The sequence below is a fragment of the Periplaneta americana genome, chromosome 8 (genome assembly GCF_040183065.1).
Source record: "Periplaneta americana isolate PAMFEO1 chromosome 8, P.americana_PAMFEO1_priV1, whole genome shotgun sequence".
Lineage (NCBI taxonomy): Eukaryota > Metazoa > Arthropoda > Insecta > Blattodea > Blattidae > Periplaneta > Periplaneta americana.
This window is the reverse complement of record NC_091124.1, coordinates 100,242,777-100,270,495: the sequence shown is the minus strand read 5'-3', so window position 1 is coordinate 100,270,495 and position 27,719 is coordinate 100,242,777. Positions and strand designations below refer to the sequence as shown.

The following is a 27,719-nucleotide window of genomic DNA, read 5'->3' as shown; positions in this document are numbered from 1 at the left end:
ATATTTGTGCACAATTCCCGGATTAACTGGCTCGAGCAAAATTAATGCAATAATTCAAAAGAGAAATCATTATGCACAAACAGACGGAGGAAAAGACATATTTATATACGTTACACCGCAATACTCCCTCTTTCAACTTCGTGTAAAGAAAAAGATAAAAATGAAGAGTTGTATTTGCTTTTTTTCTACAACTTAAATAATTTTTTGACCACTGAAAGATCTTGAGGAGATATCCGAAGAAAATTTGTAGCGATCAGTAAGAACCGTTATAACACAATAGTTTGTAAAAGTTGGTGTAAAATTAGTGAGAAAGGAAGAAGACTAAAGTGTTATACTGTATTTGAATACAAACGTCTTATAGTACCTATACTTCAAGATTTAATAGTTTCACGATAACTCCATAGTGATGAAGTTTCTTTGGCCGTTATTGTCATGTGTGGAAAATCAAACTTCATCACTATACGAATGGCATTGTAAATATTATATCATTACTCTTGAAGGGGAAGTATGCGATATTAATTAAAGTTACGTTTTTCACAATTTTGCAGCAAAACTTTAAACAAGAAAAGTAATAATATGTAAATTTGGAATAGTAATTTTACTTCAGTTTTCACATATGTACGTACTATTTTCGTATCACATATAAATATGGATATGTAAAGTAATGGCAAAAAAAAACCGGACCGACCCTTGTAGCTGATTTCAGAGCCTTGTTCACTCCAGAGCACGATAGACTGGTAATTAAGACTTTCGTGGTTCGAATCCTGCCTGGGAAGGAGACTTTTTTGTTCGTTATTCAAATTTATTCCCAATATTTTTCGATTGCTGGTAAAATTCATGTTCTGGTAATAATAAGTTAATCAAGTAGTAAAATATCGCTACAATCGAAAAGTATTGGGAATAAATTTGAATAAGGAACAAAAAATCGTTTCCTTCCCAAGCAGGATTCGAACCACGAAAGTCTTAGTTACCAGTTTATCGTGCTCTGAAGTGAACAAGGCTCTGAAATCAGGTACAGGGGTTGGTCCGTTTTTTTTTTTTTGCCACTACTGTACAGTTCTCGCCAAACTTAGACGTCTTCACTCACACCACCCTGTTGACTCATGTCTTACCCTAAACATAACAAAATAATACGGTGCATGCCTGTTAGTTATGCAGCATTGTCTGATTTAGCCCAGCTGCTGGGCTGAAGGAAGTACGATGTTTTTAAAATAAAAGTTAGTAGTTGTCTCTTGCGGTAAGATAAGCTGACCTCTCTACTCAGGTTGAGGCCGTCTATGTTTGGCAACGCTGTTACCCGTATAAAGCGATTTTGTTATCGGACGCGGCCAACTGCATAACATAAACATCGAGAGCATGTTGACGTGACTTCTTTGATTCCTTTCTTCTGAGCTGGGGTCGTCTAAGTTTGACGAGTACATAAATTAATTTATGAAATCTACGTAACACTTAGGTATAGAAATTTTATATCTGTAATATATTAACACAATATCCTTAACGCCTCATGTAAGGCACTTCTCGTTTAGAAATAGGCGAATTCTTGTACATACTCATATTATAAATTCTTTTCGGAATGAATGAAATTTCTTTTAAAACGTTCCAACTATAAAGCAGCAAAAGAAATCTGCTACTAATAAAGGTTTTGTAACTCTGTTCGCAATCTGGATTAAGGAGAGAGCGACTCGCTCGTGTAGTTATTAAAATACACTTAGTAATGAATTCAAATCCGAGCATACTTCTGTTCCGTTGAATTCCACAAAGTAGATTAACTTACACTTGACTGCGAATCACATTTACTTCGTCAAGACGAGCGACTCCTTGAGAGATCCTGCGACGCCACGAGCTCAACGTCCTCAAGCCTACGCTTCCCACAGGTATATTTTAATAAGATATAGGGCCTGACTATGAGAATTCCAGTTGAAGTCGAAGTGTTCCAGTAATGTCTGCTACAAGTACTTTATTCACTACATATCACACATGAATAATTGCAGCTTCTTTCCTATATGCGAACCTATAAGATAATTGATTTACGGAAGATTTCAGTACGCTGTATTAATTTTGTGGAATATTTTTTTACATTTACTTTCAACATTTGCCTCAACTCTCTGTCAACGATGACTTCCATCTTATCTCTGTGTTAGTCTGCCGATAATGCCATCTTCTCTCTCTCTCTCTCTCTCTGTCTCTTTTGGATTTAATCCCATTCCGCTTCGGCCATTTGAGGTTATCTCTGGGGTTCCATTCTTGTAACAAGTTCCTATCTTTGAATCTGTATTCTAGTATATTACATTCTTTCGTTCTCATTGTCTTATTTCTACCTTATTTTTGTTTTACACATGAATGCCCTTCTAACTCTGCAGTGCATTTAATTGGCGAACTTGTAGTATTGAGTAATGAATAGTGTAGTACAAATCTCCATGCTACAAATAATTAAACCACAGTAGAGCATCGATTATCCGAAACAGTTAAGAGACGGGAGTGTTCGGATAACTGATTTTTCGGATAACCGATCATTTACGAAAACAAATTGTACCGGTGTCATAGGAGCAGTCTGAAACAAAGAAACACTGATATTAAATATGAAACTGTACAAACAGTATATATTTTGTACCACACATCTTACAAATAACACGGAAAATTGACTAGCCTAGTTTAACAAGTTCAAAACGGCCATTAAAGTAGGCCTACAGTTTAGGAAAAGAAGTCCAAACTTTTCTTTTTTTGCTTCAGAGCTCAGACTCGTTTTTTTGCCGCTAAATCTCGCAAACAGCACTAGCAAAACTTCTACATGGCGCGCGCGCAAATTCAAATTTGCCGATTGGAACGCTTTCGGTTAACCGATGTTTCAGTTGATCGGTATTCAGATAATCGTTGCTCTACTGTAATTGTTTGTAGGCCTACTCTTTCGAGCAATATCTTTTTAATTTTATTATTCGCCATCCACAATTCGCTACGACTGCTAGACAGAATAATTTCATTTATAATCTTCCTGATATGTAGCTGAAACTTTAAGTTGGGAGGTATGATACGAAGATGAAAACTACGGTATTTGATCACTCCAGTTTAACTAAGTTACTAAGCAAATATCATATCTAAGAAAATAGGTAAATGTTGTTAAATATTTACTCCATCATACTTCATAATTGCAAGATATAAACCTGAAAAATATGTATAAAATTACCAATATAACATTAAATGTTAATTTCTAGTATTACAGACGAATTCCAAAGGACGGACCAAAATACATGAAGGATTTCAAACCAGATATTATAAATCCACATGAAATAGTTTCGGAGATATTCGAGGTAAAATTTAAACCGCGAACGATTAAATCCAAATGCTGTCACCCTTAATCCCACAATAATTTCATTGCAGACTTCAGCAGTTAAGGAAACAGTTTTTCGTGCTTACGACAAGCTACATTAAAATAAGGTCTAATTAAAATAAGAAACTTAAATTTTGTTATGTTGTGTGATAGTCACGTATGGCTTAAAACCCTTCATATATACATTGTACAAAATAATACAAAATTTTCTCTCGAAATGTATTATCATCTCCAGTTTCTTTGTATAGCCCGTGCCACTACTAAAGAAAATTTACTAGATTTCATAAAAATTGGATCTTAAAATGTGACTTTTCTTCATTTCTGTATACACTCTTTTAACACTTCTATATAATCACTGACTAACTGTTAAGTTATTTAAATTAATAACATTAATAACATTATTATTTAAAATGTTAACACAGTGAAGTCATTATTTGTTCATTTAAATAACTTATGGAGAAGAATGGAGCTTGTGAAATGGATAGACAGGATAAGAAATGAAGCTGTGTTGAAAAGAGAGGGTGAAGAAATACTAATGCCGAAACTGATCAGGAAGAGGAAAAGGAATTAGTTGAGCCACTGCTTGAGAAAAAAACTGCCTACTGAAGGATAGACTGGAAGGAGCAGTGAACGGGAGAAGAGTTCGGAGCAGAAGAAGATATCAAATAATAGACGATATTAAGATATATGGATCATATGCGTAGACTAAGAGGAAAGCATAAAATAGGAACTATTGGACAATGCTGAGTTTGCAGTGAAAAACCTGCCCTTGAATGAACAAGTAATCAATGATTTTTTTAGTATAATTTGACAGCGATGTTGCCCACTGTTACCATTTCATATTCATACGAGTTATTTAGTCAGTGCTAGGCTTGATTTCATGCTACACTGAGTGGTTTCAACAGTAAAAACAATTTGAAATATGTAAATAAATAATACAGATTTATATACGATTATAGAAAAGTGACATTTTCATCTCAGAAACATCCTAGTACTTTAATAATAAGAAAGGCGTACAGCTGTTATTTTAGATGAAAGGCAAAACCTGGCCTGCGTTTACTGTAGTACGTGTGTTTGTATTCGAACCTCTCTCAAGCCACCAAATCCTTTTGCCGTACTTATAGTGTGGAGAGTTTTCAGATCACTAAGGAGAGTGTTATTTTTAAGGCATCAAGCAGACCACAAACTAATCCTAATATCATCATCAACTTGACCCATATCTCATAGAGAAGGAAATTTTCTTCCTAAGCCTCCTGCTGTATCAGGTGAAGGCTCTGATTATTTGAACACTACGCGTCAAGAGAACTTGATTTCATTTCTAATCTTCTCTCCACACAGCCACACAGAATTTCACAAGAGGAATTAAACCTATCAGAGTTCTTAATTTAACAAAAGTAAGGGAGAACTTGTAGATTCTATACTAGAAAAGTTTAATCTTCAAGAAAATATTCAATTTTCTATACATTGAAGCCGCTGCATGGGGTTATCACTCTTTCAAACAGATAGTTTTATCTCTCGCGTCAATAATAAATTCAATGAACTTGTGTAATATTCAACACATCTGTCGTAAAAGGGGACTCATTATTTATTAGTCAATCAAACACAGCGCTGTTACATAATTGGAGCAAACTACAGTCAATTCTAGGAGGTATCAGTATTCATATTATTATAATTTTATTAGAGGATAGATAATACGATAACATGAACCTCTTTTTAGAATACACCACAACTTTGCCGTGACTTAAAATATATTCCCAATTTGCTAGAAATACATATAAAATACATAAAAATGTTACTGTTATGTTTGTGAGTGGGACTGTAGGACACGATATTCTCAATAATTGAAGCCCTGTCTTTTCAGTTTTTCGAATTTCATTCTATTCAACGTACCTATAAGGGAGGTATATCTTTTTGAGCTTATCGTACTAAACGACATTTCATGCAAGTTAAGAGGATGAGAAGGCATTTCTTTCCCTTTCTACTTGCCCTGTGTCCGTCAGTAACAGACCGGTAGCTGTTACCTCTTATACCAGCACCCCCCCGCCCAAGTTGTACACACAAGAAAATAAAATATTAAATAAAGTACATAAGTGGATATAAAATACAGCGACACAGATGTTTGACAATTACACAAATTACATGTTTCAGTATATTTTAGTAACGTTCTTACAATATTTTCAACTATTAATTAATTAAATTAAGGAATTGTTAGTTTGTATTATGAAGTCAGGGGGCAGTAACACAGTGCAGATTGTCCCATTGTGTGTGTTGTAGAGTAGCAACTAGCGGTGAAGAAAACATTTATCTTCTGCTCTCAGTAGCTTTTTAATGTGCTAGTTGATATAAACAACAGTAAAATGAAATACAAACGCTTAATATAGATTTTCGAAATATAGATTACCATTGAGTATTTTTAATAATAAGAATTTTCACTATGTTCAAAGTCAATTAGTCGAACGTTAGTAAGATAGACAGGGCATCTTCCCCTTCACGAATAGTAAAGAGTGTGAGTAGAGGGGAAAGCCTATCAACCAAACTGAAATGGGGATTAAATGGGATTTGTCGTAGTTCAATTATAGGCCTAAGTGACTCATTCGTACGCCGAAAGATGGTGCTTGAGGTACCTCATCATGCACTATGCAGTGTGTTTTTCATCAATATCTCCAAAACTAGTTTTCGACGCTTACCTCCTTTGGAAAGATAGATCTTCAATTAAGAAACGACAGCTATTCATTCTGGTCATAATTAGAAAATGTGCTTCACATTGAAATAATTGAACGAAATATAATCCTGTTGCCCTTTCGCAAGTAAAATTGACAATGGTAAAGCATTTCATGATGGAATAGCTTTCGAATAATATATCAAGGAAACTTTCAAAGAAAAAATGGAGAGCATTTTCATTGCCTCAAAAACAGAGTGTGCTATTTATCTTGACCGCCCAAATGACTTTGTATACAAGCACCAAATGAAAAATTGTTTCATACAAAAGATGTATGAGGCGCATCCAGAAAGTAAGCTTCCCGATTTTTTCCCCTTGAAAGTAAACGTAATTAGCCGTGTCAATTGCACATGCGTAACAGATCTATGACGTATCAATCATATGCCAGCCGGACAGGTCCCAACTGGTGCCAGTAGCGTGGCAGCAGTGGTCCGAAATGGAAGCTCTTATTCCTTCTCCCGCCGCCTGCGAGGTTCGGTCGGTGATGAAGTTCTTTAATGCACAAAGCATTGCGCCAATTTAAATTCATCGGCAGCTCTGTCAGGTCTATGGGCCGAACATCATGAGTAAGCAGATGGTGCGTCGCTGGTGTAGGCAGTTTTCCGAAGGTCGTCAGAGTGTCCATGATGAAGAGCGCAGTGGGCGACCGTCCCTCATCAATGATGTTCGTGTTGAGCTGGTGCGGCAGTGCATCATGGAGAACCGTCGCTTCACGATTATGGAGCTGAGCAGCCATTTTCCGCAGATATCGCGATCCTTGTTGCATGAGATTTTCACTAAGCACCTGCTGTTCAAAAATGTGTGTGCCAGGTGGGTGCCGAAAAACCTGACACGCGAACACAAAATACTACGTTTAGGAGCTGCACTGACATTTCTGTAACGGTATCACGATGACGGCGACGAGTTCCTCGACAGGATCGTCACGAGCAATGAGACTTGGATTTCGCACTTCACCCCGGAAACCAAGCAGCAGTCAATGCATTGGCGGCATAGTGGATCTCCGGTCAGGACGAAATTCAAACAGACGCTGTTGGTACGGAAAGTGATGTGCATGTGTTCTGGGTCAGGAAGGGCATTCTGCTCATTGACTTCCCTCCAAGAGGTGAAACAGTGAACGCTGACCGTTATTGTGAAACACTGCGAAAATTGCGACGTGCCATTCAAAACAAGAGGCGTGGAATGCTTACTGCAGGTATTGTGCTCCTCCATGACAATGCTCGTCCACATACGGCTCGGCGCACAGCAGCTGTTTTGACGGAATTTGGCTGGGAGTTGTTTGATCATCCACCCTACAGTCCTGATCTTGCTCCCAACTATTTTCACGTTTTCTTGCACCTCAAGAAATTCCTGTCCTCCGGTAAGCGTTTTGGCAACGACGAAGAGCTGAAGACGTCTGTCACACGCTGGTTCCATTCACAGGCGGCAGAGTTCTACGACAGAGGGATACAAAAGTTGATCCCACGATACGAAAAGTGTCTCAATTCTGATAGTGGCTATGTTGAAAAATAGCTTAAACATTGCTGTACCTTTTGCCAATAAATGTTTTCCTGAAAGTATGTGTTCTTTTTAAAAAAAAATAGGGAAACTTACTTTCTGGATGCGCCTCGTTTAAATGAAAGAGAGAAATAGTATTGATGGAGAGGTAACCTTGTAGCATTATTTATTAGTGAGATACGAGTACTAACATACTAACATTGCTTATTTAAATGACACTATGGTATTTATTATTCAGTTTTTCAATTGAGGCGGGCATAAGCAAAGAGATGTAATTGCACTTCATTTAATTTCGAGAAAATGTGATTCCGTGAAGTTATAATTTTAAATCTTAATGTATGATGTGGTTGAAAGATATATCTCTTCACCACTGAAATTTTAAATGCTTTAGTTTACTCTGGATGCACTTAAATCAATTTTCATATAAATGTCACTTAGACCGCTTTGCTTCTAACAGTCTCAATTAAGATTGTCAAGACCTGTCCAAAAATGTATCATAGAGTGTCAATCTAATAAACAGAACGTTAATAAACGGAACGTTATTTAATGCCTTGACTGCATGTTTCCTCTGCATAGTACCTACATGCAAAGGGAGTGATTTTTCTAAGTTGATGTAAACAATTCGCAATAGGTCTACATTGCAGATACCCAGGGTCATGTAATCCACCCCATGTAGCTATGGTTTACAATAAACATATGAAACCAAATGTAGCATAGACCACTCACTCTGTCATCAGTGTTCAGCGGATTAAAATCAAATCTATTTATAATCAGTTACGTTTTGAGTATCATCTGAAATGTACTACGTATTCTTTACACCAACTTATAGTCAAACTACTTCATACTCAGCACTGGAACCATACAGTCAAGGCACTAATATTATTCCTTTCATTAACTTTCTGCTTATCAGAATGACCCACTGTGATACATTTGTGAAAAGGTCTTGACGAGCTTAATTAAAATGCTAAATAATAAATACAGTGTGCCATTTAAAGAAACAATGTTAGTACTCGTATCTCATTAATAAATAACGCTACAAGGTTGACTCTCCATCAGTATTATTTCCCCATTTCAGTTATACACCTTTTGTATGAAAATATATATATATATATATATATATATATATATATATATATTGCTTGCGTACAACTTTATTTTGAGTGGTCAAGATAAATAGTTCACTCCGTATATGTGACCTTGTAGGATACAAATAGGATATATTTTTAATTCTGATTTATCATCTACCAGAAACCAAAAGAATCAAGAGAGATTAGTTTCACTAAGAGTACGAAGAAGTTGAAAATTTGGTGATCACTTATAATAATTGGATGTAATGTAGAATACAAAATACGAAATATTAATCGAGAGAAATAAATTCTGATGAACTCATAACATCACATTATTGACAAATTTATAAATGAAAATAGCTGTTTATTGAAACTTTCTCTATTGAAGAAATCAACAAACCAATATAGGTAAATCATGAAAAGAGGAGTAGGAAAAATAATTCAACTAAGAAAACTACCACCTATAACAGCTATAATTAATAAACCCCAAGGCTTGGAATTGTTCATGAGTGTAAAACATCTGCTGCTGTTACAATAATTCGAATAAATGTATTCATGGGTAGTGCCATTCTACTAACTTTGCAACGATGAATATTCTCAACAAATCATTAAGATATTGGAACTTTATATTTTATTTTTGGTGCCTGATCAGGTATCAGAGCACAGTATGTTATCATTTGAGCTGTGACATGGAAGTAGGGCCTATGTGTAATTTGACGTTTCGTGAATATTTTCTGGATACAAAAATCATACATACTTTAAAACACAACAGCAATAAAATATTTCATGCGTATAATGAGAAAATCTCGGAATTTGAATTACCATTTAAAAGACTATTTCTTCAATCAAAGAGTCATCCATAACTTTGTGAATTTGTAGACTGATGAAAATGCCTCTTTTAATTTGCCTTCACTCAAAACGGCAATTTTTTTTAAATTAGATATTTAAAACAACATTCTTGCTTGTTCATTGCCTAGACCTCACTTTGAACTGTTAAGAAATTTACTGAATACAAGGGACCAATATCTGTTTATTTATTAGAAGTAAAAAGGAACATTCCAACAACCATAAGAAACCCCAAATAAGTCATAACCTCATAAAATGCATTAGCTTTTGTTTTGGTTTACAACCACTAACCCGCCATGAAAGATTAGAATGAAAGAAATCCTAATGAGAATGTAAAAAGTGTATTATGAGAGACATATTACACCCCATTTTCTAATATGCACTTGACATAGTTTCCACAGTAAGTTCTGTGTAGTTGTCTGCCCTAGAATTTCTAAGGAAATTTGAGCAAACATCTTTGAAAGCGCGCCATGCTATTTTTTTGTGTAACGGAAAGTTTTTCCTGAAACAAAGAGTCAGCCATAACTTTGTGAATTTGTAGACTGATGAAAATGCCTCTTTCAATTTTCCTTCGCTCAAAATGGTAATTTTTTAAAATTAAATATTTAAAACAACACTCTTGCTTGTTCATTGCGTAGACCTCACTTTGAACTGTTAAGAAATTTACTGAATACAAGGGACCAATATCTGTTTATTTATTAGAAATACAAAAGAACATTCCAACAACAATAAGATACCTGAAGTAAGTCATACTTACTTACTTACAAATGGCTTTTAAGGAACCCGAAGGTTCATTGCTGCCCTCACATAAGCCCGCCATCGGTCCCTATCCTGTGCAAGATTAATCAAGTCTCTATCATCATAGCCCACCTCCCTCAAATCCATTTTAATATTATCCTCCCATATACGTCTCGGCCTCCCCAAAGGTCTTTTTCCCTCCGGCCTCCCAACTAACACTCTATATGCATTTCTGGATTCGCCCATACGTGCTACATGCCCTGCCCATCTCAAACGTCTGGATTTAATGTTCCTAATTATGTCAGGTGAAGAATACAAAGCATGCAGTTCTGCGTTGTGTAACTTTCTCCATTCTCCTGTAACTTCATCCCTTTTAGCCCCAAATGTTTTCCTAAGCACCTTATTCTCAAACACCCTTAACCTATGTTCCTCTCTCAGAATGAGAGTCCAAGTTTCACAACCATACAGAAGAACCGGTAATATAACTGTTTTATAAATTCTAACTTTCAGATTTTTGGACAGCAGACTGGATGATAAGAGCTTCTCAACCGAATAATAACACGCATTTCCCATATTTATTCTGCGTTTAATTTCCTCCTGAGTGTCATTTATATTTGTTACTGTTGCTCCAAGATATTTGAATTTTTCCACCTCTTCGAAGGATAAATCTCCAATTTTTATATTTCCATTTCGTACAATATTCTGGTCACGAGACATAATCATATACTTAGTCTTTTCGGGATTTACTTCCAAACCGATCGCTTTACTTGCTTCAAGTAAAATTTCCGTGTTTTCCCTAATCGTTTGTGTATTTTCTCCTAACATATTCACGTCATCCCCATAGACAAGAAGCTGATGTAACACGTTCAATTCCAAACCCTGCCTGTTATCCTGAACTTTCCTAATGGCATATTCTAAAGCGAAGTTAAAAAGTGAAGGTGATAGTGCATCTCCCTGCTTTAGCCCGCAGTGAATTGGAAAAGCATCAGATATAAACTGACCTATACGGACTCTGCTGTATGTTTCACTGAGACACATTTTAATTAATCGAACTAGTTTCTTGGGAATACCAAAGTCAATAAGAATATCATATAATACTTCCCTCTTAACCGAGTCATATGCCTTATTGATATCTATGAATAACTGATGTACTGTACCCTTATACTCCCATTTTTTCTCCATTATCTGTCGAATACAAAAAATCTGATCAATAGTCGATCTAATACGCCGAAAACCGCACTGATGATCCCCAATAATTTCATCTACGTACGGAGTTAATCTTCTCAAAATAATATTGGACAAAATTTTGTACGACGTCAACAAAAGTGATATTCCTCGGAAGTTACCATAGTTGGTTTTGTCCCCCTTTTTAAAAATAGGTACAATTATGGACTCCTTCCATTGTTCTGGTACAATTTCCTTTTCCCAAATAGCAAGTACATGTTTATAAATTTCGCTATATAATGCACTTCCACCCTCTTGTATTAATTCTGCTGGAATTTGATCGATACCTGGAGACTTGTACTTTTTCAGATTTTCTATCGCAATTTCGACTTCTGAAAGCGTGGGTTCGGGTATAAATGGCTCAGCAGTTTGTATTTCAATTTCGTCCCGATCATTTCTATTTGGCCTATGTACATTTAGTAGTTGCGCAAAATAGTTTTTCCATCTGTTTAGGATTGATGGAGAGTCTGCTAGCAAGTCACCATTCTCATCCTTGATAACGTATACCCTCGGCTGATATCCGTTCTTAAATTCCTTTATACCCTTATATAAATCTCGAATGTTTTTATTCCTACTATTTGTTTCTACCTCATTCAGTTTTTCCTTCAAGTAACCTATCTTTTTATTCCTAAGTGTACGACTTGCTTCCCGTCTTCCATTGAAATAATTATCTCTCTTCTCCTCAACTGGATCCTGTAAGAATTTCAATTTTGCCTGTTTCCTTCTTTCTACTACCATGCAACAATCTTCATCAAATCACGGTTTCTCTTTCTTAGTTTCATAATAACCTATGCTCTGCTCAGCTGCAATTTTGATTCTATCTATGATAATTTCCCTCACGCTATTAACATCTAATTCTTTCTCAACTTCGTCGGAACTTTCTAAAGTGGCAAACCTATTCGAAATTTCGACCTGATAATTTTGCTTAGCTTCCTCGTCCTTTAATTTCAAAATATTGAATTTAGTAATATTAACTTGTTGCTCTACTCTCTTGGCTAATGATAATCTTTCTCTTAATTCTCCAATCACCAAATAATGGTCAGAATCACAGTCTGCACCTCTGAAAGTTCGAATATCTACTAGGCCTATACTAGTATGTCTCCGTTTATCTATCAAGATGTGATCTATTTGGTTGTGTGTCAATCCATCTAGAGAAGTCCAAGTATATTTATGTATATCCTTATGGGGGAATGTTGTACTTTTGACAATTACATTTTTCAATGTGGCAAAGTTGACTAATCTAACTCCATTGTCATTACTAGTTATGTGTAGGCTCTCTTTTCCAATAGTTGGTCTAAAAATATCCTCCTGTCCTACTTTAGCGTTGAAATCCCCCAATAAAATTTTCATGTGATATCTAGGGAACTGATCAAAAGTATGTTCCAATTCCTCATAGAAGCTATCCTTTATATGGTCGTCTTTCTCTTCTGTAGGGGCGTGAGCATTTATAACTATGATGTCGCACCATCTACCCTTAAGTACTAAATATGATAACCTGTCACTGATAAATTCGACCTTTTTACTGCTGATTTTATTCTTTTATGAACAAAGAATCCTGTGCCTAATTGGTGATTATTGTTTCCTTCCCCATAATACAACAAGTAATCTCCTATTTGTGATATGCCATTCCCATCTAACCTAACCTCTTGTACTCCCACGAAGTCTATTCTATATCTGGCTAGTTCTTTTGCTACTAATGTTACCCCTCCTGTTCTATAAAGACTAGTTACGTTCCAAGTGCCAAATCTCAAAACCTTATTCCTTTGCTGTGGTCGTGCCAGAGAATCAGTCCTATTCCGAGGCTTATTGTAGGGATTCGTAACAAGCTGTTTTTTACGGTGATGGGTTGTTAGCCCTTCGCCCAACCCCCAAGCTGGAGGACCACCCCTTATCGGCTGTCCACGACTGCTTATTCAATATATTCGCAGCTACCCTCCATATCTGGAGGCCGTCTCCTCTATCCGCAACCTGAAGACGCACCATGCCGTAGTGTTAGGGACCCACAATACATGGGAAGTAAGTCATAACCTCATTTTTGTTTTGGTTTAAAACCCCTAACCCGCGATAGATGTTTCCTAGGAGAGCGCTTATCGAAAAGTGAAATCATAGTATATCTTAAAAACCTTCCGTGATGTGATGAAAAGTGATGCATTTTCGGATTCAGCGCACACCAAACCACAAGAGACATTGTTTTAAGTCGGAGAAAATTTCGTGTTGGTCAGTGTTATTAATGAGAAATTAAATATGTGTTAAGACTTGTTTCCTACATTTCTCTCTGCCTTGCTACATTCATTCATACTATCTACAGTGGAATTCTGTGCTTGGGGAAAGTAAGTGCCAATATGGACCATGTATGAATAAAACCACATTCTGAATGTTCCCTAGTTCTACTATCTATGTCTGTAATTTGTTTGGTCATATCTGCCATCTATGAAGACTGTGAGAGGAATTTGAAAATAGAGACACCATTGAACTTCAGTCAAGACAGTGGTAACCGCCATTCGTGTTGTGAAAATGTCTGTTACTAGGAAGAGGTTATTGTTGCAAGGAGAAATAATGAGTCCAAATGAGGAACCAACATCCACAGGGGATACTAAAAGAAGTTCTGAATATGAACCAAGTACTTTAAACGAGAGAAAGAGGGAAAAAGACAACGAAGAAACGAGAAAGCGAGAAGACGAATAAACTAAAAAATGGATAAAACGAGAGAGAAAATAGAGGTAATACAGAAGACAAAATAGAGGGGAAATAGAGGAAAATTTAGTGGTAAAATAAAGGAGAAAATATGGAGAAAATAGAGGGAAAATTTATGGAAAATATAAAAGAAAATCGAGGAGAAAAGAGGGAAATATAAAGAAAGTATAGGAAAAATTAGAGAGAAAATTGGGGAGAAAATATATCCCATACTAAAGAGAAAACAGAGGTAAGATAGAGGGGAAATGGAGGAGAAATAAACTCTAATCCCTCTAATTTCACTTCTTTTTTTCACCCACTTTCTGCTTATTTTCCCCTCCATTTTCTCTGTATTTTCCGTCTATTAGCACATCTATTATCCCCTTGTATTCCCCTCTATTTTCTCCTGTTTATTCTCCTCTTTTTTCGCTTTATTTTCCCCTCATTTTCTCATCTATTCTCTCCTCTTTTTCTACTATTATTCCTCTAATTGCTCCTGTATTTTCCCTCGATTTTCAACTTTATTTGTTCCTCTCTTTATTTTCCTCTCTACGTATGCTTTCCTGTATTAAATTAAATTATGTTTTATTTAACGTCGCTCGCAACTGCCGAGGTTATATCAGCGTGAGGTATCCCACAAGAGTTCTTTTTCATTCCAGCAAGTACGTCCTATAGTCAGATTATTGAATATAATTGTGGCAACAATCAGTGATATTATTAACAAAAATTCCTATATAATACTGGCCTAAAATTTTGAGGAAATATAATGGTAACTCCACAACCAATGAGGCATGCATTGTTGTTTGTGTGTGTCTATATATATATATATATATATATATATATATATATATATATATATATATATATACTGTATAACATGCTCTTATTTAATTTTAAAGATATGGTTAAACAATAATGAATATTATATTAAATCATATGAACTGGACTGAAACATCAATGATTCAAAGACCTTCCCAAACTTTGTTTTTGCAATTTCTCAAAACTTTCCTAATGGCACTTACCACTGTCTTGCCCCAAGGCACAGGATTATTAAAGCATCATAAAAATTAACGAAAACTACAAAAGCTGCTTGACAGGCTTTTAACTAGCATTGGTTTAATGCAGCAATTACAGAGTAATAAACATAACAGGTGTGCTAATTACAGCATTAATGACATGGAAATGAATAACGCAACCACTCCAACGAGAAAAAAAACATAACAATAAGAACATGCAAATCGGAAGTACAAGGCAGAAACAATATGCAAACATAATTCCAACAATAACAAACCCATCACTCACACAAATGAAGTGAGACTGCCGGTAGCTAGATGTAAACAAAAGTTTAATATATGCGTCATTTAATACACTCAATTTAATCGCTACCTTACTAAACTTTACATAAATGAGTGCAGAATATTAAGAACAGCAATCATCATGCTATCGGTAGTTTAAACATGATAATCTGTAATTGAAATATCATAATTGAAGAGTTCAGAACCATAGTGGGTCAAGCTCCATTTACCAAAACCGTAGAAACCAAGGGTTAAAATGAAGTTATTACCATAATTCAATAGCAAGTAATGTAAAGTACACACATTCAAACTAAATGATATGTCAATATTCATTAAACTATGGTATTCACTTTACTTTAACCCTTGGTTGCTCCGTTTTTAATAAATGGCGCCTGGCCCACTATGGCTCTGAACTCTTCAATTAATACATTTAGGTCTACGTTAACTAAACTTTAGTGTAAAGAAACTTATTCTTAATGTAAATATGAAAGTACAAAATGAAATGAAGACTAAAAAATATAACAACCTTTGACAGATTACTAATAGGCCTATTAACAATAATTCGCATTTATACACTTTTAATTATATTTCTTTTAAGTGTAACACAACGTTCAGCCATTAAACAGGGTTAAAGAATATAACTGCATTAATTTGCACTAGTAATAGATATAAAAAACTAATAGATACGAATAACCGTTTCTCTATGTACAATGACTATGATAAAAATTGAGTTTCTATTGAGAGATTAGAAGTGAATAACTTTGCAACGGCGCAATGCTTTGTTTACAACTGCGGAAGTACGAGACTTAATGCAGTAGTAATAAGCAAAGGATTCGCTTCTGCTTACATCGAAAACTCTTAGACGCCTTTCAGTGAGGAGGCGATCAATATCAGCTGATTTGTAGTTCAGTGTGCTTTATAAAAATGAAAATTAATACATGCGCTGTTATTTTATGAATAAAGTAAACATAACGGAATACTTAAACATAACCTTGCAATTCATAATAAACAAACATAAGTAGGCTGATTCTCAACATCAGTAGGCCTATTTTATTAAGATTTTGTGAAAGAAAACAACAAAATGTATTAACATATCCATACTTTCAGCTTAATTACAATGCAAGAAATAAAAAGAAATTTCACTTGAACTTGGGTAGTAATCAATTCTGTGCAGAACAAATAAGAACATGCAATAAAGATTATAAGACATAAAGGTGGTGAGTAACCGCGGCCCACGATTACTACAGGCTGCAATCACACATCCTTTCTCTAACACTCGTTGTCTCACAGCAATAAACATTTATGGGAATTCTGACTTGATTCCCCCTTAAATAAAAATCATATCTAGGTCCTCACAATTAGTAAATTTTGGCTTTGCCCTTAATTGACTTCACCTTTAGAATTCTACGAAAAGACTGGCATAACACTTGCTACTGCTGAGGTAGAACTTAAGAATTCAGATAAACAGTGTACACTTGCCGAGAAACCCGCAAGTACAACGATGCCGGATTTCCCTAAAGGTTTTTTTAGTAGGTTATTTTACGACACTTTATCAACATCTTAGATTATTTAGCGTTTGAATGAGATGAAGGTGATAATGCCGGTGAAATGAGTCCGGGGTCCAACACCGAAAGTTACCCAGCATTTCCTCATATTGGATTGAGGGAAAACCCCGGAAAAACTTGCCCCGACCGGGAATCGAACCCGGGCCACCTGGCTTCGTGGCCAGACGCGCTAACCGTTACTCCACAGGTGTGGACTCCCTGAAGGTTCCATCCACTGTAATTGCGCATTTAGTCAGGTAATTTTGTACATTATTACAAAAATGAAGCGTTTTTCAAAGAAATAACACAGGAATAATTTTTTCGGCTTGTTCTTCGCGTTGATATCTTACCACTCATACGTCTCATAGGCCTACCCAATAGTTTTACCATAAAAGTGATTCAAACTTCAGACACAAATATTTTTTTTTCGGCTCATGACATGTCACTTTCTTGTTACTTATAATCTAAAGATTCTGTCCTTAAAAATTAATGAAGTTATGGTCCTTTCTCTCTGTACACAATCAGTAACTACGATGGATTTACAACGAATTTTGCAGAAATGAAGTGAATTTAATATGATCGTATTATATAAAAGTACATATCTAACTTTATATTCCTATTATTGATAATAATTGAAATTTTCATCAAGAAATAATTATATTACATCTCAGTATTCATACACACATCCGCAATGAAAAATGGGAAGAGAAGATCTGTATTTTTCAACTAGGGATTGGTTCCCTCGTTTTGTCTCTGTCCATTCTGTTTTATATCTAGAATCCAGCGTTTGGTTACCTAAAGCCTCCAAGCGATCCGCAAGAGTGTAGGTATGTATGGAATGTAGATCGGAGTCACCCGAGCCTACTACACAGTTCAGGTCTGCTGTTCAGCGAACATACGAAAACAAAACAAAGCTGGGCGCTTTGAAATCAGTGCCCTAATAGGATAATTTGGTAGCGAGCTCTTCAGTAGGAAAGAACATGTATTTTATCAGAAAGAAGGAAAAAATTTTCATTTGAGACACTTAAAATGTTTGTCATTTATCGTAACGTGTAAAGATTCGTTAAGCACACACACATAATTTGCTTTATTTTAAGTTTGTGTTGAAATGTATGTTTTTCATTTTATTTCTTTGAACTTTTAATCAAATCTAAAGTATCTTAATCCGTTTTACTTCTTTTAAAAATCATGGATAGACAAATTACAGGAAGTATATAGCCATGGCGACTAAAAATTACTATGTGGTGCCTGAATTGTTTATTGAGTTCAACATTTTTGAGATTTCCATTTCTTTTATGTTACTACGATTAATACAAAATGATAACAAAAGCGGCTGTAGGAAGAAATTCAAATGTGCTTCTTAGATTAAATTGTTGCATTTGTTGCGCATCTCAAGGTATTGTCATTACATAGCTTCAGTGGAGAGCACAGAGCGTCTCTAAAAGAGTGTGCTTGCATTGCATAGATATTTAATATTTTTTAATGTATCACCTTAGCTCGAATGATTTTCTCATTGCCTGTGTGGGCGAAATGTGATGTACCTCGAAAATAAAGCTGCTGGCGCCTGAAAAGTTTTAGTTTCGTCTAACAGTGGTAAAAAAAAAATATAATTTATTGTTTACAAGTCGCCTCTAAAGTATATACTTCTTTATTATTGCTATTAAATTCAAGTGGTATTATGTACATTAGTAGTATTCCTGTTGTACACCGACTTAGACATGGGTAAACGAATAGATGTAAACACACAGTACCGGAACGTACGGGTAGAGACAGCAGCATGGAGCTAATATGATCGAGGTACACTTAAATTGTATTCAAAGTAACCAAACGTAGGACTCCAGTTGTATCATAAATTTGTTTTACATCTATTGAACTGTTAAGCTGCAAGCGAAAATAAGATAAAAATAAAATATATTCCACATAAAACAAAATTAGAAATACATAAACAAGTAGAAATTAAAGGTATTTGAAAGGACTACATAATAAAGTGAATATCTTAAGAAACCTTTATAATATGAATTACTCTCCCAACACATATAAATAATAATTATTTAAATAATGCATGAGTTAACAAATGAAAAAAGCCAAAACAGAATGATCTAAGTTGACTGTCGCTGTAGAGATGATAGTGGTTGTATTATTGATATTAATGTGATAGAAGTAGTAGCATTCAATCTGATGATGATGATGTTGATGATGACGATGATGATGATGATGATGATGGTGATGATTGCTGAGGTTACTATATCTTTTCGAGAACGACCGTGATGTGATGTTGCTTCAAAGGCATCCCAATGGATAAGACATTTTTCTCATTTCCTTTCAAATACATCAAAAGTTCTCCGAGTTTATACACTTACAATGGAATCTTTTATGAACTAAATCAGATCAGTCCACACTATTACACCGAATTTCCCCCAAATCCTTTACAGCATAATCCTCACATCTGTCGCAGTGAAGTTAATCTGAACGTGTGAATATGGTTTTGAGATGTGTCGTAAAAGTCCCACAAGTGAGAATTCTCTTGCTTTATTTGCAGGCAAACCTCGACCGGTAGTGACATGGTACCGCAACGACCAGTTGGCCAGCAATGTATCCACAGTACTGAAGACTAGTGATGGTGGGCATCTTGTCCGTAACGAGATCATTATCAGAAACCTGGGACGGCAAGATTTGCATTCTCAACTCAAATGCCATGCCTCCAACAATAACCGCACTCACCCCTTAGAGGCCACAGTGCATGTCGACATGAATTGTAAGTAACAATCTTTCTCTATGTTATATTTTAATATTGAGTTATAGCCCTGATCACATTTATCTCAGATTAGCCATTCCCTGTTATAAATTGACAACATATAGGCTTAAAAGAGAACAACCACTACGATCTCCACTATCGAAAATGAATTTTTTGGTAACGAACGCAAGCTATGTCGCTAGATGACAGCATAGTGTAATTGGCAAAACTTGTATTGAAAGTGAACTAGGCTAATCAATCTATTATAGAGGATCAGGAGTTATAGTAACACAATTTGAAAAGCATTCTTTTCCTTTGAAATTTTCCATAATGTCACTACGTTAACACTCCAGAAAATTATATAATATAATGTAATTATTATTACTTAATATATACTATATTATATTATTATGCGACAGAAAAGTGTGGTGTTTGGTATCGAACATTACTTTTCCTATAGATACACATAATTCTATAGGCTATACGTGCACTCACTCACTCACTCACTCACTCACTCATTCACTCACTCACTCACTCACTCACTCACTCAAATACAAACACACAACCACATCAATATTTCAGGGTTTGTTCTTGTAGATGAGATCTTTAAGGACAACCCACAAAAATAAATCAGTCCGCTTTAGATCCGGCGATCGAGCCGGCCACTTCAGTGACCTACGTTTCCCTATCCATATTCCTTTGACATGTATGTTCATCTTCCGACACGCAACGCATATGTGGCGGTGACCACTTCAGCTTTTGTTCAACTCGATGCCAAAATTGTGTTTGTAGGACATGCAGGTAATTATCCTGATATCCGTGAATGAAATGGCTACCCAAACTGTTACCCCTAGTAAGTTAACATAACATGTGAATTAAATACAGAAATACAGCGATTGAGATCCTAGCTGTTCAGTCTGAACGTATTGTGACCTGACCACCTCTTCGTTGGATAGTTCCCATTCTCACGTAAATGAGCCAAAAATCGTGTACAAAATTCTGACCTCCAGTCTGAAACTCCATTATTCAAGGACTGTAACAAATGAGGTAAAATGACTTCATTTTCATTTTTCCAGCAACCTTTGAGAATTCTGTCACTAATACCTATAATCTTTTCGCTGTAAGAAAAATCTTAATATAAACAATAGCACGTGACTGAAGTGAAGCTTCATTGGCCGCTATTTGGCGCCATAGATTCTCAGTACGTGTTCCCGCATGCTGTTGTACATTCTGTTTCATGTTAAACATTTCCCGTTACTCGTCAAGTAGGCCTAACCTCACTACTATGCATTCATTTTCTTAGGAAACATATCCTTTATAATTACTCTAATTAAAACTCACATAACTTATTATATACATTTAAGACTATTTGTTTTTCACCGCTTTAGAGAGGGTTTCTACTCTTATGATTAATAACCACACACACACCCAGGATGCAGAAGCCATACTTCAGTACTACGTGCTTACGGGAACAACTACGAGCTCGAGAGACGCCAGCTTGTTACAAAAACAGACTACCTCGGTATTACTGTGGGTATTCATCCGCGTTATAACACATAACAAAATATAAAAGTAGCTTTTCTTTTACATATCATTTTACATATGAGTGAAGTTATGTTTCATTGTATTTAACAACTAGAATTCAATTTTTTATTTTCAAATAATACAAGATGATATTTTCCAAATGCGGACTATATTTTCCTGCGTCGTGTGAGTGTTTCGACTGTGAGCCAATCACGGGTAAGACAGCAACGTGCTTGTGTTTACATTAGGATTTTTCTTACAGCGAAAACAGTATAGTCCCTCTGCCAGATGGTTATTGATATCTGAGGGCTTCGCAACAGTGCTTCCCGTAATTCGGCAGCCTGTTCTATCGTCGATGAAACTCATCTTCCCTGATCTATTGTTATCATACTCACTGTCTTATTCTTCATGATCAAACTTATGTTGATACGACTCTGCACCGTCGTATGTAAATTTATTCACGTAACAAACGAGCGGCTGCTGCTCCATTGCCATGGTTTTCATAATACAGCTTTACAGTCCTCACTCATTCCGTCGTTAGCTGATGGGTCATATTCTTACTTCAGCAAACCTGGAACACAAAAGTTACTAAGTCAGAGGCCTGTACGTCAGTTAGTAATAAAATATTTCAACACTATAGACCTTATACCACACAGGTTAAAAATGGATTTACTTCTGCCGGACCTGTATATTATAGGCTATGGGAACAGATTGAAGTTTTCCTTATAGTGGTATTATAAAGATATATATAATTTATACGATGAGAATTCGATTTTGAATCTCACCAGGGCTGATTAAATACTTGGGATTTTCCGAAGTTTTCCCAACTGTAAAGCAAATGCTTGGACTCGTCAGGTCGAATACCTGCTCTTTATAACTCAATAACCAACTCCATCAACGCTAAATAACATGCTATTCGATACAGCACTGTAAAGTAAACTTTTAATATATGTTATACATTTATATGTAAGAGAGAATAGTTATACAAATATATGAAGGGTACACGGGAATAACGATCAAGGTCCATTTTAGAAAGTTTCGAGAAAAACTAATTTTAAAGTTTAAGCACTTAATACTTTGTTATGTGTGTGTTTAATAGAAATTTACGTAGTGGAATGTCAAGAACGATGATTTCTTATTACTAGCTAGACCACATGATAGTACTTCCTTTCCACTATAAGATAGCATTATTAACTCAATTTCGATTTTTGATGGACCTTGATCGTTTTTCCCGTGTACCCTTCATATGTAATGTATCTAATGATTGGGCAGTCTTCAACGTTCACTCATCTTAAAACAATGACAAGTACAGAGACATCATTTTATGTTTAGTTCAATTTTTATTGTACCTGAGTTTTTTAATGTACTTCACTCCCACCCCCTCTACTAGTAAACTTTCAATCGTTCTCCACATAGAATTAAGCATAGACAGTCAAAGTCGCCTTACGGTCATAGTAAACAGTACTGAGTTAGTGACTATAGTACGTTTCAGAAGTATGTTCGCGTTTTCCAGTGACGAAAGATCTTTCAATGTTCAATCATTTTTTCGCACAGGTACTGTCGTCCGTTTACCTATGTCGCATCCCGGTTTCCCCTACCCGCTTCTGCTCGCCCGTCTATAAAGGCTAGTAGCTAGGCTGTCTTAGCTCTTTTCTGAAAACATTAATTTCTGTTAGGAATTGGATGTCTACGTAATATTATACAACTATTTAAAATAACTTAAATAAAAGGGCCTCGTTAATTAATTAACACGTGATTTCCCTCTTTTCTACGACCCTGCGACAAAACCACTTGGACGGACAGTAGATAGCATGTCTGAGTAATTTTATCTTTTCGGATCGGGCAGAAGTGAAGATTCAATTTACAGTACGTAAGGTACTCTTTTATAGAGTAGGTACAGAATTATTTCAACATGAGTTACTAGTACGAAGGACGAAACTGGTAATTGGAGTTAGTCTATATTGCGATAATATGCAAAAAAGAACTGAAGCCTGTATCGAAATGAACGACCACCATTTTCAAAATTATGTTTAAATATCCATATTATGATTATTTTTCAATTTAACTTCATTTTCTATATTGTATGATAATATGCTGAAGACAGTATAATGTACACTGCATAATGAATACGTCCGAATGGATAGGTCAGTTCGTGAGTAAATTGTTAATACAGTAGTGTATTTTGATTAAAGAAAAAACTATGAAAATTATCAAACTAAAATCACGATATTTCCAAATTTACGTAAATGGATTAACTACTTTTCTTCCCTCCTATACCTAGTAAAGTGATTTGTTTGTATTTTACGTAAGTAGTCTATCATCGAACTCCAGTCTTGAAAAGGGGTAGAGAACGGTGTTTCTGGTTCTCAACCGTTAATCCAAAGATATAGCAAGGTTAATATTAGAAATGTTAGTAAAAATAAAATGATGTCTCTGTATTTAAAGCAAATGTATAAAATAAATAAATGTGAATGAAATTGCGCCAGTGTATGGGACCGGTGCCCACCCAGCATCGTGATGAACTTGGGGAGCTACGATAGATAGCGAAATCCGGTTGCGAATACAGCTATAACGGCTGGGGGATCAATGTGTTAACCACACGATACCTCCACCTCTGGATGTTCGTCCACCTCTGCTTCGGCATGTGGGCGTGAGGCCAGCAGCCGGCTGGTCGGTCTAGGACCTTCACGGGCTGTAACGCCACGGATTATTAAATGAAATTGCATGAACATGTCCGTGAATTCTATGGCGTCGTACAATTTTGCACCTCTTTAAATACTTCTGTCAGGTATACTGTATAACTAGCTTTATATACACAATTACACAATCGTTGGTGAGGCTTGTAATTAATGTAGCTGCATTTAATTATTTTAATGTATAAAACAAATTACGTATTTTATTATCCTATTTTTGTATAATTTTCATCAGAATTTTGTTCTTTTAACACTTACATTTTGTTCTACATGTTTACACCGGTATTCTGTACAGAGATGGGTTCAAAATTGTATAAACACTTAAATGTTCAAAATATCAGCTTAAATACTGTGTCACTAATATTGATATACATATCAAGAGATGATTGTGAAATATACTATAACTACAAATGCACAAAGTCTATCTATTAGCATCCAAGCACTTCTGTGTTAGACGAACTAACAATGAAAAACGTTGACCAATGTGTCGAATGTGATGGTTGCACAAATCTTTAATTTATTCACATTGCTTCGCCATATAAGTGGTTTTCTTTGATAAATACACGGAAGTCTTTAGGGTCCAGGATAAGAAAAATTTTAAAGGAATCGGGTGCTATCGTCTCGTCGAAGTACATTCTCTCGTCTCGGTGGTAGTATGAAGATGTGCCGTATTAATACAACTGCCCATTAACAAATAAAATACGAATTTTAAGTGAATTGGCAAGAAAATGAGGTGCTGTATATACAGCTAACTTTCTCTATAATTAACCGTTAGCCTGTTAACCAAATTTTTTCCCCTTTTCCTCCTCCTCCTCCTCCTCTTCTTCTTTAAGTATTCCATCATGTCAAGTATGAAGTGAAATAATTGAGATTAGTATAATTCCGTTCTGTAAAAGTGTCACTTTCGTGCAATGTAGAAAACGAAATAATTCCACCATCTCATTTGATTGCACAACAATTGAAGACCTCCCTCGAAAATGATGTAACATAAAATCAATTAAATTTTTGACTTCAATTAAAAAACTGATTCTGAAGCAATAATTTATAACAATAAATGAATGCCTCCAATAGTTCGATAAACTTGTATCCTTGATTAATCAAATGGTTCTGCTAATAAATGTAGGCTAACGAAATATGCCCCTGAAATTATTTTCTTTTTTCCTGAAACGTGTGTTATAGATTTGTTCGTTACACCCTTATTCGAGGGAAGTCTTCAATTATTTCACTCATAAATGCCTTCTGCAAGTGAATTCAAGGAAACGAACCACAGAGGCAGATATCACTGGTGACATGATCAGAAAGAAATTGTTGCTAGAAGCGTGAGACGTACAATGTACAGCACATACGGGGACATAATTTTATTTTTACTAACATTTCTAATATTAACCTGTCTATACATTTAGACTAATGGTTGAGGACCGGAAACACCGTTTGCTACCCCCTTCCACGACTGGTGGCGTAAAATACAAACAAATCACTTTACTAGGTATAGACGGTAAGAAAAGTAGTTCATCCATTTACGTAAACTAGGAAATATCGCAATTTTGAGTTTGATAATTTTCATTAGGTTTTTGTTTAATCAAAATATAGTACAGTATTAACAATAAGTGTTTTTACTTACGAACTGAGCTATCAATTCGGATGTATTTATTATGCAGTGTATATTATACTGTCTACAGCCCATTAGCGTACAATATAGAGAATGAAGTTACATTGAAAAATAATCATAATATTATAATTAAACATGTTTTTGAAAATGGTGGCCGTTCATTTTGATACAGGCTTCAGTTCTTTTGTGCATATTATCGCACTATAGACTATTGCATCTAATTCCAATTACCAATTTCGTCCTTCGTACTAGAAACTCATGTTGAAATAATTGTCCTTATTATATAAAAGAATACCTTACGTACTGTAAATTCAATCTTCACTTCTGCCCGACCCGGATAGATAAAATTACTCAGACATGCTATCTACTGTCCGTCCAAGTGGTTATGTCGCAGGATCGTAGAAAGGGGGGAAATCACATGACAGTTAATTACTTAAAGAGGCCCTTTTATTTAAGTTATTTTTAACAATTGAATAGTATTACGTAATTCAATTCCTAACAGAAATTAATGTTTTCAGAAAACAGCTAAGACAGCCCAGCCACTAGCCTTTACAGTGGGGCGAGCAGAAGCAGGTGGTGGAAATTCAGATGCGACGTAGGCAAACGGACGACAGTACCTGTGTGAAAATGTGATTCAATATTGAAAGTTCTTTCGTCATTGGAAAACGCGAACATATTTATGGAACGTACTATACTCACTAACTCAGTACTGCTTACTATATGCGGCCTTGGTTCTGTGTGGAGTGCAGTTGGATCTTCATTAGTAGAAGGGGTGTGAGTGAAGTACATTCAAAAAGTCAGGTACAATAAAAATTGAATTAAAAATAAAATGATTTCTGTGTACAATTTGGTCGTAGCGTTATTTGATCTTACCTTTTATCAAAGCATAAAATCTTGAAAATGATGTCCACCTTTCTGAATACAAGAATCACTTCGGTTTAGAAAATTCTGAATCACATTCTGCCAATGCTAATGTTATGTTTTATTTAACGACGCTCGCAACTGCAGAGGTTATATCAGCGTCGCAGAATGTGCCGGAATTTTGTCCCGTAGGAGTTCTTTTACATGCCAGTAAATCTACTGAAATGAGCCTGTCGCATTTAAGCACACTTAAATGCCATCGACCTGGCCCGGAATCGAACCCGCAACCTTGTGCACAGAAGGCCAGTGCTATACCAACTCACCAACCAGGTCGACCATTCTGCCAATCTTTGCCTATAATTTCACTGTTTAAATATTTGTGATTTTTATTTTTTTGGAAAATTTAAAACAGACAGTGAGAACAATCGACACACACTTGAAGATCTGTACAATGAAATCATGCGGGTGCTGAGTAAACTGCAGATAGAGACTTGCAGAAAATGTTTCAGAATTTTCTACACTGATATGATTCTTGCATGAAGAACGGTGGATATCATTTTCAACATATGATTTGATAAACTGTAAGGTCAACATAACGTTTTCTTTTTATATCTTAAGCTTGGTTCACAATAAACCGGGAACGGAAACAACAACGAGAACGAAAACGAAAATATTGTTAAAATAAATCTATTTAACATTATTTCCGTTTTCGTTCTCGTTGTCGTTTCCGTTCCCGGTTTATTGTGAACCAGCCTTAACCGACACATTATTTGTACGGAAATATAGGCCTAAATCACCGCCCATTCGTTTATCTGCCGTGTGAGAGAGCGATCGGATCTCCCCACTAAACACGCGAGCTAAGACCGGTTATAATGCCGGTAAGTTGTTTATACCGCGCACTGTATTTGTTCTTTTGACGACGGTTTTGATTCGGGATGGTTTACCCCTTCATTCTTAAAATTAAGCAATTCGATTGCTGTCCATTACATTAACACGTGTGTACCATTCCTTCTTTCGTCGATTTATTATGTTATCCTATGCTGCATTATAAACTTCTCTCTCTTTTTGTGTAATAGTACATTATGCAACGAGCCTATAATGGTAGTAATTAAGACGGTGGTATGTTTATGAAACTCGCTTGTTCTCGTTTCATAATGTTGATACGAGCGTCTTAATTACCATTATAGGCAAGTTTCATACAACTTTTTATGCTCGACCATATTTCTAGCTTGAAATTATTCATAAGTATTCATATTATTCTTATCTGACTGGGGAGCGGAAGAGACCTTGTGCAATATCTCGTAAATTGTGATGTGCGCAGACGCGAAAGTATTGATTTTTTCCGAAGAACAAATGTCATTGACCTTGATATA

General features: G+C 35.6%; 1 protein-coding gene across 1 annotated transcript in view; it reads left to right on the top strand.

Annotated features, from left to right (window-relative positions):
• side-VII (sidestep VII) overlaps positions 1–27,719 on the top strand; it is a 1,274,787-nt gene that overhangs the window by 441,558 nt on the left and 805,510 nt on the right. The window contains exon 3 of the mRNA XM_069832114.1: positions 19,465–19,680. Coding sequence (XP_069688215.1) covers positions 19,465–19,680 — 216 coding nt within the window. The remainder of the gene's footprint in view (positions 1–19,464; positions 19,681–27,719) is intronic.